This window comes from Salvelinus fontinalis, chromosome 13, assembly GCF_029448725.1.
Source record: "Salvelinus fontinalis isolate EN_2023a chromosome 13, ASM2944872v1, whole genome shotgun sequence".
Classification (NCBI taxonomy): Eukaryota; Metazoa; Chordata; class Actinopteri; order Salmoniformes; family Salmonidae; genus Salvelinus; species Salvelinus fontinalis.
Genome location: NC_074677.1, coordinates 28,706,473 through 28,720,688, shown reverse-complemented (window position 1 = coordinate 28,720,688; position 14,216 = coordinate 28,706,473). Strand labels below are relative to the sequence as shown.

Below are 14,216 nucleotides of genomic sequence, written 5' to 3'. Positions count from 1 at the left end.
CAATTTAAGGGAAGCTGCTATTTTTACCTCTTATGGGAAAACTGGGGGAGATTCAATTTGTTTGTTAACGCTAATCTAAATATTTTCAGGATTCATTAAAACAAAACAGAGTCCAATTTGGACAAATAACCATGGAAAGATATTACAATATATACAGCCTCAAAAGATTAGTATTAAATAGGAGCACCTTTGAAGAGTTCCATTGTACTATTTTGGCTCTAGAACCCTAAAACTCAACTCGGGACCTCAAAGCCAGTCCCACAGTTAAAAAAAAAAATCAGGGACTGATTTAAAACTGGGACAGTGCGTGCAATTAATTATCAAGTAGAACAGGAAACCAGCAGGCTCCGAATCTCATAGGGTAAGAGTTGAATACCTCTGCTCTAGAAGATTAAGTGTATGCATCTTAAAACTATGTAATCATGAAATGGGACTACAGTGCTCACTGCTAGCTACATATTGAAAGATCAAGCCAGCTCCACCTCAGCCTTCCCTTATATATTGTTTTTAATAGTGGTGGGTGACATTAATGCTTTTACTTCCTGTTGCCTTTGAATTAACCCAATGATTCCCAGTGACCAAATCCATGTTATTATGATAGCTTCTATAGCCTACTTTATACAGTTAAATTCAGTACAATGAAACACAATTGTTTCTTTGTAGAGGAAAAAATAGACACCACCATACAGTTCTGAATGTGTGTGGTAGGACATAAACCTTTGCCAGCTGATTGGAGGACAGTTTTCCCTCTAAACAATTGGTCTGTATTGAACATGTACAAAACCCTATTGAAACCAACACCTTTTTCGGAGAGCACCCTTACAAGGTGGCACTCGGCATGGTCCTTCGAGACAGATTTGAAGTAGTTGATCCCAGATCTGTGTACAGTACCGAGGGAGACGGTGGGTGCAGCCAGGGAAGTTGTGTGTCTGTAATGACGGATGGGGTGTACTAGAATTGCTGAAGGCTCTCTCTGATAGCGGTGTAACCCTAGAGTCCTAATGTTGCACAGCCTAGTCCCACGCAGAGGACCATTCACAGCACGGAAATCAGAGGTCTCCTCCATCCATGAGGAGGAAACCAGATCTGTCTGTGGCAGTGGCGACACGTCATTCAGGGCAGGTTGCCTGTTTGGCATGTTATTTTGCCATTAATACTTGTCACATATCAGTTTGGAAACAATGTAATAAAAATAACAAAATTATTTACATTAAGAAAGCCTTCATACAAACATGGTCTCTTTTTTGCTTTCTTGAGTAAGGCATCTCCAAAATGCCTAGCTTAGTGCTTTCTATGGTGGTGGGGCCGCCAGCGGAAAATACAGAGCGTAGGGGTTGGTAAAGTTATCGAGTTGCGCCGTGATTGGCTCAGTGTTCTGTCACTCATGGGGACACAACATCACTGCCAACTCTAAGGGTAGAGCTTGAAAATTCAAGCCCCTTGGGTGCTGCCATAGAGTTACATTAGAAGTGCCCATCCATGAAGGCTCAAGGTCAATGGCCACAGATAAAATGACATCAAATCACGTTATATCTACAGTAGCTTTCATCATCATGAATCAAGTTTACAATCTACTGGCAAATCTTGTTTAATCCTTGTCATATGAACAGAAATAATGAAGAGACATTATAGATAAAACGTATCGGTGCTCATCGACCATTGGACCTAAACATTACACAACAAATTGGAAATAACAAACTCAACAATGAGTGGTTTGGAAGGAATCAGTGGCTAACTGCAAGCATTCCCAAGCAATCACTAGCCTGCTATTCAGTGGAGTGGGTGTGTGGTCCCAATTCTTGGTTTAAGGGTCTCTTTTCCAAGCTAAAAATTATAAACATTCAACATTGGCCATGCTGTCAATCCAGCATGATTTCTGCCCCACTCAAAACAACTGTTAACTCGGAACTGGGAAATCTGACTTCAGTGAGTTCAAAACAACTGGGAACTCAGGAAAAAAAATAGCTCCAACTGGGAAAATACGTTTTGAGCGGTCATCCAACTCGGAATTGCAAGTTGGGAACTCAGGCCTCTTTCCAGAGCTACGACCTGAAGTTCACTGACGTCATCATGATTCAACCTTGTTTTTTTCCGTGTTCCCAGTTGTCTTGAAAGTACCATAAATCCAGAGAATGACAGAATTTGATGACAAAGTTCGACAAAATGTGCCCAAGGACAGCCGCGCCACCTTCCTGTTCAAGTGAGCACAGCACAACAAGGTGAGTCCAAAAATGTCTTGTATGCTGCTGCATAAATTATGTAATATGCCAGGGAGATATGTATATTGTAGCTAAGAAAGTAATACTAGGTGTATGTAGTTGTCACGCCCTGACCTTAGAGATCCTTTTTATTCTCTTTTGATTAGGTCAGGGTGTGACTAGGGTGGGTACTCTAGTTTTTAAATTTCTATGTTGGCCTGGTATGGTTCCCAATCAGAGGCAGCTGTCTATCGTTGTCTCTGATTGGGGATCATATTTAGGCAGCCTTTTCCACCTGTTTTGTGTGGGATCTTGTTTTTGTATTGTTGCTTTTAGCCCTACAAAGCTGAACGGTTTGTTTGTTACTCTCTTGTTTTTGTGCCGGTTATCAATAATAAAAATTATTAACCTACCCCACGCTGCATCTTGGTCCGACCATCCTTCCAACAACAATCGTTACAGAAGATCCCACCAACCACGGACCAAGCAGCGTGCTCAGGAGGAGCAGGGATCCTGGGCCTGGGAGGAAAGCCAGGAGTGGAGGACATCCTGGACGTGGGACGAAATCATGGCAGGAGACATGGAAGCAGGCGAAGGCAGCGAGGGCAGCGAGGGAGCAACAACAACGACACCAAGAGGCAGTCTCAAAAAAAATGTGGAGGGGGGGGGGCACGGGGTGGTCGGTGTGAACCAGAGCCGGTCCACACGGGGTGGTCGGCGGAGCCGAGGGTTGAACCAGAGCCAGTCTGGGAGAGGAAAGTGAACTTGGAGAAGAGTGAAGGGAGTGAATCAGAGAGAGTTAAGGAGTTGATGGGGAAATTGGAGGAGAGAGTTATTAGAGAGCTGTTGTGTTGGTGCTTGAGGCACGACATTCGCCCTAAGGAGCGTGTCCTCAGTTTAATGCCACCCGAGTCAGCTCTCCGTACTCGTCCTGAGGAGCGTGCTAGCCGTCTGGTGAAGACTGTGCCGGCCCCACGCACCAGGTCTCCAGTACGCCTCCCCAGCCCTGCATGTCCTGTGCTCTCCGCACTCGCTTTGAGGAGCGTGTCATCTGTCCAGGACACGTTGTGCCGATTCTACGCACCGTGTCTCCAGTGCGCCTCCACAGCCCGGTACGTCCTGTGCCGGCTCCAGGCCTCCTGTGCGTCTCCCTATGCTATAATTTTATAGATTGATGGGAAGTGCTAGCTATAGTTGAAGGGTCTTCAAAAGAGGCTCTATAAATAATCCAGCAGTCTTTAGTCCAGTTCCTGTCTATGGAGCCCATCATGACCATCTCCTGTCGTCTAGAGACCCACAGGACCAGGAGAGGAGGAAGAGGTAGGTCAAGGGTCACCAAGGCTCATTAAGCACATCACAGATATTACTTCCTAGGAAACCGTATGTTATTGGAAATCAGGTGTTTTAGTTACAATTGAAGGAATATGCACCATTAGTGACCTATGGGCAACATACAGTACTCTGTAACATGTGCTCTGTAATAGGCTGAGGTAACGGTCAGTTGTATTGAGAATGTAGTTTCTAGGGTGTAAATCTGTGGTGTTTTTAGGACTGCGAAGATGCCAAGTAGACAATTAGGAAACACCTTAGGCCACTTCAGTCAAACCCCTCACATGACATTACATACATTGCAAATGTTTATAACTTTTAATAACATGCAAAAAAAGACACCACCCAACTTTGTGTTTGTATAAAAGATATTTACTTCAATTATCACACCTAGGGTGCTAGTGAATAATAATAATAATAACAATAATAATAACAATAATACATTGTGAGTTTCATACAGTGATATTGCTTCTCCATATTGTATAGGGACTGTCTTACAGTGCTGGGAACAGACTACATGACTTAAATGACCAAATAAAAAGGAACCGAACGAGAGAACAAACTGAAACTGGAAGAAGTTAATTTTTTTCCTGTGAAGGTGGAGTCAACCTTTCATTGCCGATCATGAGGCCTAGAATCGCTTCATAGAAACAGAAATCAGCCGACAGAAACTAACTACACCTCTCTCTGGACTGAAGATGAAGGGGGGAGCACTGTTTTTGCCGGTGACAGTGACACAAGGACTCTGCTAAAAGTAGTTTCCACCTGAGCTTTGAGAGACACAATTAGACCAGCAGAGATGGTGCGAGGGTTCCTCACTTCAAAAGCAGTCAGTAAAAAAAGAGTGGACACAAACTAAAAGGAATAAGGAAACTGCCTCCCTTAACTGCATAGGAGCCGCTCAACACTCCACACACACACACGCCATGTCATATGAATGCCAAAATGTTTTGCCCCACGTCAAGCTATAATTCATAAGTGAAGTGTTGGAGGAAAAGTGAATTGCGCTGAAACTCTTCAGTTGGAAGTACCAACTCTTTGTTGAGAATTACACTTTTTTTGGTTGAAGGGATTTTTTTTGTTTTGTAACATTATGGTAACTAACTTCAATGTGAAGTTTGGTTTAAAAAACAAATCACATAACCTTCATAAGAAATTAAATTGCACAAATCAATTTCTATGGAAGCGATATCTGTACATCTCCTATAACACTCACATTTGCCAAAACAAGAGCTAAGCAAGAAACCTTTCATTCAAGGTACTGAAAGGTCTCCTTAGCAGTGGAAAAAGAATCAAACAATATTTGGTATAAAATCTTGATCTTCTTTCACCCATTTACAAAGCAAAAGCAAACAAACAGACTAAAACATGTTAGTCTCAATTATTTCAGAAAATCTACAGTGTCTATTGAAACAGGCATTCTCAAGTTCTGTAATTGAATGACATTTGACCAACAACGTGACCTATATGTAATCAGATAGTATATACACGGAATTGAAAGTCTACTGAGACAGCAACTTGACATTGCAGTAGATAAACTGATAGTGAGATGGCTGCCTGACCAAACAGCAGAAATTTGGAGACCTCTGGCACTTTGAAGGTTGAGAGTCGGCCAAATTGACACCATCCAACACCCAACACATACACTCAGACTTCTTTCCATGCTTGATAAAAGTAGTGTCCTAGTTTCAAAATCATCAGCTGAAAAATAGACCTCTAAGGAAGGTTGCTTATAAACCTGGTAGGGTAATAGTAAAGGGGAGGAGCCAAAACCATTGGCGAGTATAGCTAGCTTTGTTCTTAACACAATTAAGCCTTGTTCAGACTGCAGGCCTTAAAGCTCAAATCAGTTTTGTTTTTCAAATCCATTTTGGAATACTGACTGTCCAAACAGCAAGTTACAAGTGACCAAATTGGAAATGTGTATTCAGACAGCAGTCATTTGCTGACATGGCTACGCTAGTAATGACGGGCATGCAACGTGGTGTAGGCTGATTGGTGGCGGTGCTCCTGCTGCCTATCACTCAGAAGTAATGTAGCAAGCTAAGGTGACAACCTTCAAGTTGCTTTGAATGTTCAAAATCATTGTGTAAGAACACTTATAAAGCCTTAAAGGATAAGATGATCCAACTTTTAGTCACTTAGCTAGGTAGCTGTTTAGCTTTCTAGCACATTCACTAACAATGAACAAGCTATTTTGCTACCACATGTTCTTGTCAAACTGGAAACAGAGTAGCTAGCAAGCAACAAGAAATGCCAAATAACAGTCTTAAAAACCATTTGAGGGCGAATAAATCAGATTTGACTGTTCAGACACAAGTTGCATGGCCAGGAATCATATTTGTATCAGACTTCAAAGGTGGTTTGAAATGTGGATTGAAATATTTGATTCCATGTACTTTTTGGCTGTTGAGACTGCAGGAAAAAGACCACATTCGAATCGGATATGCAAAAAAATGTGATTTGAGTCAACTTCCAATGTGAACAAGGCTTTAGTCAATGAGAATCGGATTATACGACAACATGAAAACAACGATCTTAGACTTAGATATAGCACATGGCCAAACAAAGGTGAACTGGACACAAACAAATTTGATGACTTCAGCAGTTTAGCAGGTATTTGTCCAGTTACAAATTCATACAGTCAATTGAGGCCTTGGGAGCATGTCAATGTGAGTATGGAGACATTGAGCTGAACTGAGGGAGGGGACTCCATAGACACTCAGCTTATACAAGTATGTGACTCCGCCACCACAACATCCTCTCATATGAATAGAAAGCAAACAAGGTAGCAGCAAAGGACTGTGGGTGATGTAGTTCTATCATGCTTCCTTCACTAAAGCTCTAAAAACACAGCTTCCAAAAAACACAATATTGGATGTCACTCTAAAAAATTAGTTGTCCATTTGGAGTTGGCCGACAAAGGCCCAAAACTACTGTAACACAACCAACCGTTAATCGATGTCAACATTTATTATTTAGTTTTTCATCGTAACTTATATGCCAACCACCACTGAGTGATGGATGCAAAATGTCAATCAGCAGTTAATCAGTAATGCATAAAGTAATGTGTGACCACACTTAGATAATCCAAATTCAGATTGAATATGACATTATTAATGCCGCCATTGTTGACCACTATTTTAGTCTCCATTTCCAATGTCACTGGCATCACAACTCTATTAACATGGCGACTTCTGACTCTTCTCACAATCACAAGACTACTGTCCCTGGCTGAGTTCTGAGAGTTAACACAAGCAAAAAGATGAGAGCAAAAAATAAATGCATTAATGTTCAAATCAAATCTCATCTTAAAACGGAAGGCAAATCAAAAGCAAATAATTCCAGATTTCATCACACTTTTAGCAAACATTGTCAAAAACCTTTTGTCACTACCAGTGTCTGTTGACATTGAATAAGGAGAATCTAACAAAGCCTAAGGAGTGTATATACTATGAATAAAAACAAGTATAGATTGGGGCTAGTGATGTGCAATGACATGGTTCTGTAATGTATGCTTCACTGAGAATCAAGGCATTGGTCTTCATGTTTACTGGGTTAACGTTTGTCTCACAAATAACATGAGGTCATGAAATAATTGGAGGGTCATGAGAAATGTGAATCCATGATACACAAACACCATGAGATTAGCGCTGACTAACGCTAATACGTATGCAACGATCCTTGAAGTCGATCATACAGTGTGAGGTTTTCGTAGTCCTGACATGGGGGAAAAAACTAAGCTATGGACACATCAACCCTACAGAGAGAGAACTACCAATACTTTGACAGTAATAACAAAAAACAAACCCATAGTAATTCTTAACAACTTGCTATAAGGATATATATCTGTACAACTTTATATGACAGTGTATATAATATTGATAGCAATCTACTTTAGTTCTATAGAAAAATATTTGCAAAGGGCAAATTCCTGAAATTTATCCAAAATCATCATATGGTTTCTGCAACAATGTAACAACCTATGTTTTTCTTAACAGAAAAAGAACATGATAACACAGAAGGGAACTGTAGCACAAAGAAACTGAACAAACACATGCAAAATGCCCTTTGTATAAACCAGTGTAGCTTTGGGTGCTTCCTCCAGGGTTCCACTGTGAAATCCAGTCCCCTAATTCTTCATGATACTCAGAATCTTACCCGTTCATTCAGAAAGCTACAGACAACTCTGTGTCTACAAATCTAACCAACACTTTAAGAAAACCTTTCCCTGTCTATTGCAGAAGTATACACATGAATAGGAGCAGAGAAAAGAGGACCGACCTCTAGTTCTTGGACACTACAACATAAACACTGTATTAACTGCGACTGATAAACATTGCCTGTTCTTTATGACGTCTATATGAACATGTGCTAGACAATAACTCAGAAAGGTAGTCAAGCCTGATTTGGTCCTCTTTCAATTGTATTGCTCATGTATTGGTGTGTGATATCTGTCCTTGTCTATGTTCTGTGCCGTTCTAGTCAGCATTATTTCCATGACTGTGGCCTCAAGGAGAATTGTGTCCTTGAATACTAAGGGTGCAATCCCTTGTTGAAGAAGGAGAGTCTGACAAAGCAATGTCATGTGAACCTAACCTATAGCGTGAGGAAAAAGAGGTGTGGTACACGTTAACAAGAAGCAATGACGTTCAGACGGTTTGAAAATCGGGAAAAGTTAAAAACTAATTCCACCACTTTGGTTTCTACTACAACCAGAATGACTTCCATTAGCTCAGAGTGCACAACCCCCCTTTAAATGATTACGATAAAAAAATAATCCAAAACACATTGATCTATGAATTAATAGGGATAAAATCAAATACAAGTTAATGATCAAAAACCTTTCCCTCTGTGCCAAAGGGCAAAACTACATGCAATGTTCCAAAATGGCTGACAGCAGAACATGATTTGGGGAGAAAAAGTGAGAGAACTCGTGTTCAAATCTTGCATTAGCATCAAATGAGAAATAGAAAAATAAAAACAAATCCACAGAAATGTAACTCCAAGTCAAAGAGCACTGCCTGTCAGCTATCGCTATTGTCGCCTGTACTGACAGGGTATTAGCTGGGACCAGTTGACATCATGATAGCACAACTTGACATGTTAGTAATAATATCAAACTGAAATCCCTCTGGGAGACTCACATACTGTTGATGAAATCCCTTTCACTAGTGCCTCTACCAGACACTCAAGCCTGCATCATTGTTAATGAGGGCCATACCGACTATCTGCATATGGACTTTTGAATGTGTACCTCCTACAGATCTGTGGCCTAAAAGTCTGTATTGGCATCACCTCTGGAGGAGCCAGCCCAGGACTGAAGACAGTCACAGAACTGGACCCCTTTTATTCAACAGCAGTGGAGCATTTCCAGACAAAACAACTTTGCTACAGACATCAACAGCTGTGTTGAGGACACAGCATGTGGGAGACAAATCAAAATTATTGCTTGTTTCCATGTGGTGCCTGCACAAGACTTGGAGATCAGTGATGAAAAGTCTCATGAGAATGACGATGGGATGGGCGCAAGACTTCAGACTAAGAGACTGGGCCAGCTTACTGCATTAACTTATGAGCAATCCTTAAAACAATATCAACACTTTGGTCACTTTAAGGCAAAGACACTCCTATGAACTTAAAATAGTCCGGAGGAAAAGACTCGCAGACGGTAAGTGCTAAGCTAAGATGTCTCTTTAATAGTGCTAAAACATAAACTCCTTTTTGAAAGGTAATGTTTTTGGGTATGATCAATTTAAGCTTTACTTGCAGCCATTAAATGGAAAGACAATTATTTTAAACTTGTCGCAGTACTTGTGCTTTAATTCGAAGTTCAGTTGAAAAGTGCGACCAACTGATAGGGACTGCTGTGATTGGCCAGACTGGCAGTGTGGCACTTGAGGGAGCGTAGTTTGGAACCAGCCAGGACGCAGGGCTTCTGAACAGTGTGCTAACTTCACTGCCCTCCAGAGGTGATCTAATCACCACCAGCTTTGCTGTAGGAGGGGCAGCTGAGCAGTAGGCATTCAGGACCCACTCTATAGAGCCAGGTTATGACGCAAGGATCAGACAGCCATATATTAAGTCCAATGTATTGTGCTCTAAATGTGCACAATTTGAAAAGTTGACAATAATCTCTTTCTTTGTTGATATGTGATGTCTTTAAAGAGTAAGCTTACTGTAAAGTCAGAATAGGATAGAACATTTTTAACAGCATGCTATTCAACTTTTAAGGTAAATTGTGACAGTTTAATTGCTTTCTGCCCTTTTTTTTTTTTTTTTTTTTTTTATCCCATTTTTCTCCCCAATTTTCGTGGTATCCAATAGCTAGTAATTACTACCTTGTCTCATCGCTACAACTCCCGTACGGGCTCGGGAGAGACGAAGGTCGAAAGCCATGCGTCCTCCGAAGCACAACCCAACCAGCCATTCTGCTTCTTAACACAGCGCGCCTCCAACCCGGAAGCCAGCCGCACCAATGTGTCGGAGGAAACACCGTGTACCTGGCCCCCTTGGCTGGCGCGCACTGCGCCCGGCCCGCCACAGGAGTCGCTGGAGCGCGATGAGACAAGGATATCCCTACCGGCCAAACCCTCCCTACCCCGGACGACGCTATGCCAATTGTGCGTCGCCCCACGGACCTCCCGGTCGCGGCCGGCTGCGACAGAGCCTGGGCGCGAACCCAGAGACTCTGGTGGCGCAGTTAGCACTGCGATGCAGTGCCCTAGACCACTGCGCCACCCGGGAGGCCCCCTTCCGCCCTTTTTAAGAGGTTGTTGGTCAGTAGTGCTTGTGCTTTACACACCTGTTTGTGTTATTGTTATGTATAAAAATGTCATTTGATAAGTTTTTGTTTTAAGGAACTAAACCTATATTTAGCAAATAATAACTGCGGAAATAAACATCTTCTGAATAGTCTGTGTACGTAGTACTAAGAGCTTCACAAACGTTTTAGATTTCAGCAAGTGCATCACAGTTTATAGTTCACTCCAGTTTTCTGATCCCTAGCCTTGTGCAGAGCCACATGTTGGTTAGTTTGTAGAGACAGGAAACCTCCCGGTCCAATAAACAGAAAATGCCAGTCACACTCTCTTGCTAGATCTAAGCCCATATATAGCGATCCTATCAGTACCTCAGTTTATTCATCCCAAATAAAGCTGGAACATTTCAAAAATAAAATGCCAGATTCAGAGGTGATGCCAAATGACAGCAGTTCCAGACATTCAGATGCTATTGGTTCTCGACCCCCACCACAACTTCTGTCCTGTGCTGGGTTCAGTGATTCACGGAAAATGTACAAAATAGAATGAGTCAACCTGATTTCAATTATGCTTGCTGAGGTGATCTATCTTCATGGAAAATACATACAAGTTAAAAAGAAGAAAAGAAAACTGCATAGACACATCACGAAAGGTGAATGCACCATAATGCTATCGATGACATCATCGGGTTGATCTCTCAATTGAGTTCAAACCATATAAATGACACTGTCAAAACATATTCAAATTTCACTAATATACATGTATGACAACTACATCTCGTACGTATAACCCAATACTGCCGGCAGTCTATCAGTCTAAAAACGTTTTTTTTTTTTTTTACATGACCCCTTGACCCCACACGATAATAACAATAATAATAATGTAAAACAAAAATCAAATAAGACATTAAAATGTAAAATACAGCCCCTATAAATAAGTAGAACAAAAATGTTTTAACAAAAAAAACTTTGTTGAAGTGATCTACTGTGAGTCGTTAATATATGGCAATAAAGGAGACCTACTGTATTTGTGAGTCTGCTATGCCGTAAGCGATAACTTGGAAAACAGCTTAGAAGAAAGAAAGGGTGGCAGTTGTGCACTCTATGTGTGCAGGCATGTACAAATCAAAGACGTATAAAACACGCACAGAGCCATACACACTTAGGGGTGTGAATGGCAGAGCAGGGCAGCTAGTCCTCCCTCACACCCTTACACCCCTTTCCTACAGTACGTGCATACAACATCACACAAGCGCACGTCTACTTGTGTACACGTACGTGTGCTCTCACACACTCAAACACAGAGGGAGAGGCAGTGGGCGGGCAGGCACTGTGAGCATGTGGCATAGGAGGAACGGAAGAGGAGGGAGAAGGTTGTGATCGATGTGTGCGAGGGGGTTTCTACTGTTCTACCATGTCTGGGAGAGGGAGGATGGGTTGAGGGTTGAGTATAAAATGAATGTCTTTGTTTCTTCCATTGACCCGTGTCAAGTGATCTTAACCTCTGAGATATATTCACGAGGCAAGCCAAGAGTTTCAGCTGAAGGTAAGAGGACTTGTTGAGACCAGTGGAGAATGGAGATGCTACATAACAGTCCTGAATTGATCATAAAACTGTTCATATAAGGAAGAGAGCGCATTAAGACTGGTGGAAGAATCAGCTCGACTTTGAAACAGAGACGACCAAATTGGATGGGGGATGTCACATCAACAGTACTTTGGATAGAACTTTTGGTATTGGTTATAAGTAAAAATGTACCTCAAAATATCTCTACTAAGTACTGGTACATTTGACCTCTTGACCTCTGAGCAAACCAATATGACAGACTGTGGAGTATATTTCTCAGAGGGGTTTAAAGGAGGGACGTATGACAGGTCGACCATGACTAGATCAGTCCTGTAGCTCGTCGGTATGGGAACACACTAGCAGAGGAGAGTCAATCTCTTCCACCGACTCAGCGCACCATATGCAACAGGAACGGGGGTTTCTTGTCTTTCTTTTTCTGTCTTTTGTTTTGACAATGTACATATATACATACAACCATAGGTAAAGAGTTGAGAGCAAAAGAGCCTGAAGCTTGGAATATACAGTAAAGTGAGCTGTGCATCTCCTGGCTTTTTCACCCATTGAAACGCAAGCCTCCCCATCCTAGGGCCAGCCTGTGAAGTACAGCGGCCATCGGCTCCACTGCCCGCCCTGGTTCTGAGGTCGCAATAGTGTGGATTTTGTGGTTAAAAAGCAGGTTCGTAACTTTTTGTTTTAAAAAATATCTAGACTGAAATATTTTTTTTCTCCATTAACGTTTATACATGTAATTCTTTTTTTTGTTTGTTTTCTTCATTCTCAAACCTGATTTTGGCCTAAAATTGAGTGTATTAAACAAACGCTCCCGGTGCCACCAAAATGGCGTCCCCGAAAGTCAGTTAAAGCTATGAAAGAAATGTGCACTACTTATCAAAGAGTTTCTAGATCACTCACGAGAAAAAACACTAAAAGTCAGCTACCACAAGATGTTTTCAGATTTTTCCTTTTTCCTGTTGCATTTTATGTTGTACGTTGAAAAATTGTGAATTAAAGTGAATCTTTTTTCATCATTCCCTTCAACAACTGATAAATCGTATGTTCACTTATCATTTTATCCTTCCCAAGTATTTAGGAATCGAAACTAGCATTGTTTAGAGTCGACCGACTGTGCAATCTCTTAGTGGCAACCAAATTGCTAAATACTTTTTTTTCTTTCTCAGAGGAGAAAAATAATTATATAAAAATGTTGATTCCTTTCTCAATTGAGTCCATAGCATATTAAGAGTTCCAAAGCCATTACATGGCAACTTTTGGGGCACAGAGAAGAAGGTTGCTTGGGAAAGGATCACTTCATGGTCCTTCTCTCCTGCAGACACAAATGTTTTAAATGCTTGGCTTTCCGTTTAACGATCCTTACAGATACCAAACAGCTGCAATGGAGTTACTAGGAGGAACCTCTTAGAAAACAGAGAAAAGAGAAAACATTGTAACATTTAGTCCGCTAGATGTTGTGAGAATTCACTGCGCGAAAAAGGTTAGAAAAACTGAGGTGGCGAATAAATTCTTCAAAGGGAAACACACACACACACACACAAATAAAACAAAGAATTGCTTCTCGTGACAGTTTCGTCCTGTGGAGTGAAGCTCCTTTGTGAGTAGCACAAGTTTTTTGTCTCTTTCGCACCTTTGGCCGGTGGTGTTAGGGCCCTGTGGCCAGCAGGGCTGTTAAGTGCTTTATCTACAAACAAAACCAGGTTGTTGCTGTCGTTTCGCGTCTCCAAAAAATCTCTAAACCCTCTTTGATATGAAAACTCGTAAAAGACACCAGTTCTTCTCTGGCAGTACTGCTCCAGGCTTGGCCTTGGGACTGTGCAGTTAGGGCTCTAGAAAAATAGGAACTTTCGCCGGTAGCGTGAGCAGGGGGGACCGTATTAGAACTCCCACTCATGGGGCTCGTCTTTACTTGCGGCCTTCTCCAGACGGTGGATGATATTATTGAGGTTGGCGGCTTTTTTCTTGCGCAGGTTGTTGTCGCGGGGGTTGTGGGCAGCGGCGGTAGCAGCCACGGACACAGAGGAAACATGGCTGATCTCGGGGAAGCTGAACAGGCTGTTCAGGGCACCGCCCTTGTGGTGGCCGCTGGTACCGGCGGCGGTGCTGCCAGTGGCCAAGGTGGTTCCCTCGTCCCTGTGGTCGGACCCCCACTCGCCCTCCGAGGCTGGGTGGTGCTCGTGGCCGGGGCGTGTGCCCTCCACCGTGCCGTCCGACTCGGTGCCGTCGCAGCTGTCACCCTCGCTGGCCTTGCCCGCTCCGGTGGACGGGGAGACACCCTCACCGCCCTCACCTCGCTGGATTTCCTCAATGAACAGCTCCCGTCGGATACGAGACCTGGAGGTTTGAGAGA

General features: G+C 42.3%; 1 protein-coding gene across 4 annotated transcripts in view; it reads right to left on the bottom strand.

The window, feature by feature from the left end:
- Positions 1-3,877: 3,877 nt before the first annotated feature.
- The window catches only part of LOC129868358 (homeobox protein cut-like 1), a 244,473-nt gene continuing 234,134 nt past the window's right edge, over positions 3,878-14,216 (bottom strand). For all 4 annotated transcript variants that reach the window (XM_055942277.1, XM_055942278.1, XM_055942279.1 and 1 more), the window contains one exon: positions 3,878-14,200. In XM_055942277.1, the coding sequence (XP_055798252.1) occupies positions 13,744-14,200 (457 nt within the window). In that variant the 3' untranslated portion in view covers positions 3,878-13,743. The remainder of the gene's footprint in view (positions 14,201-14,216) is intronic.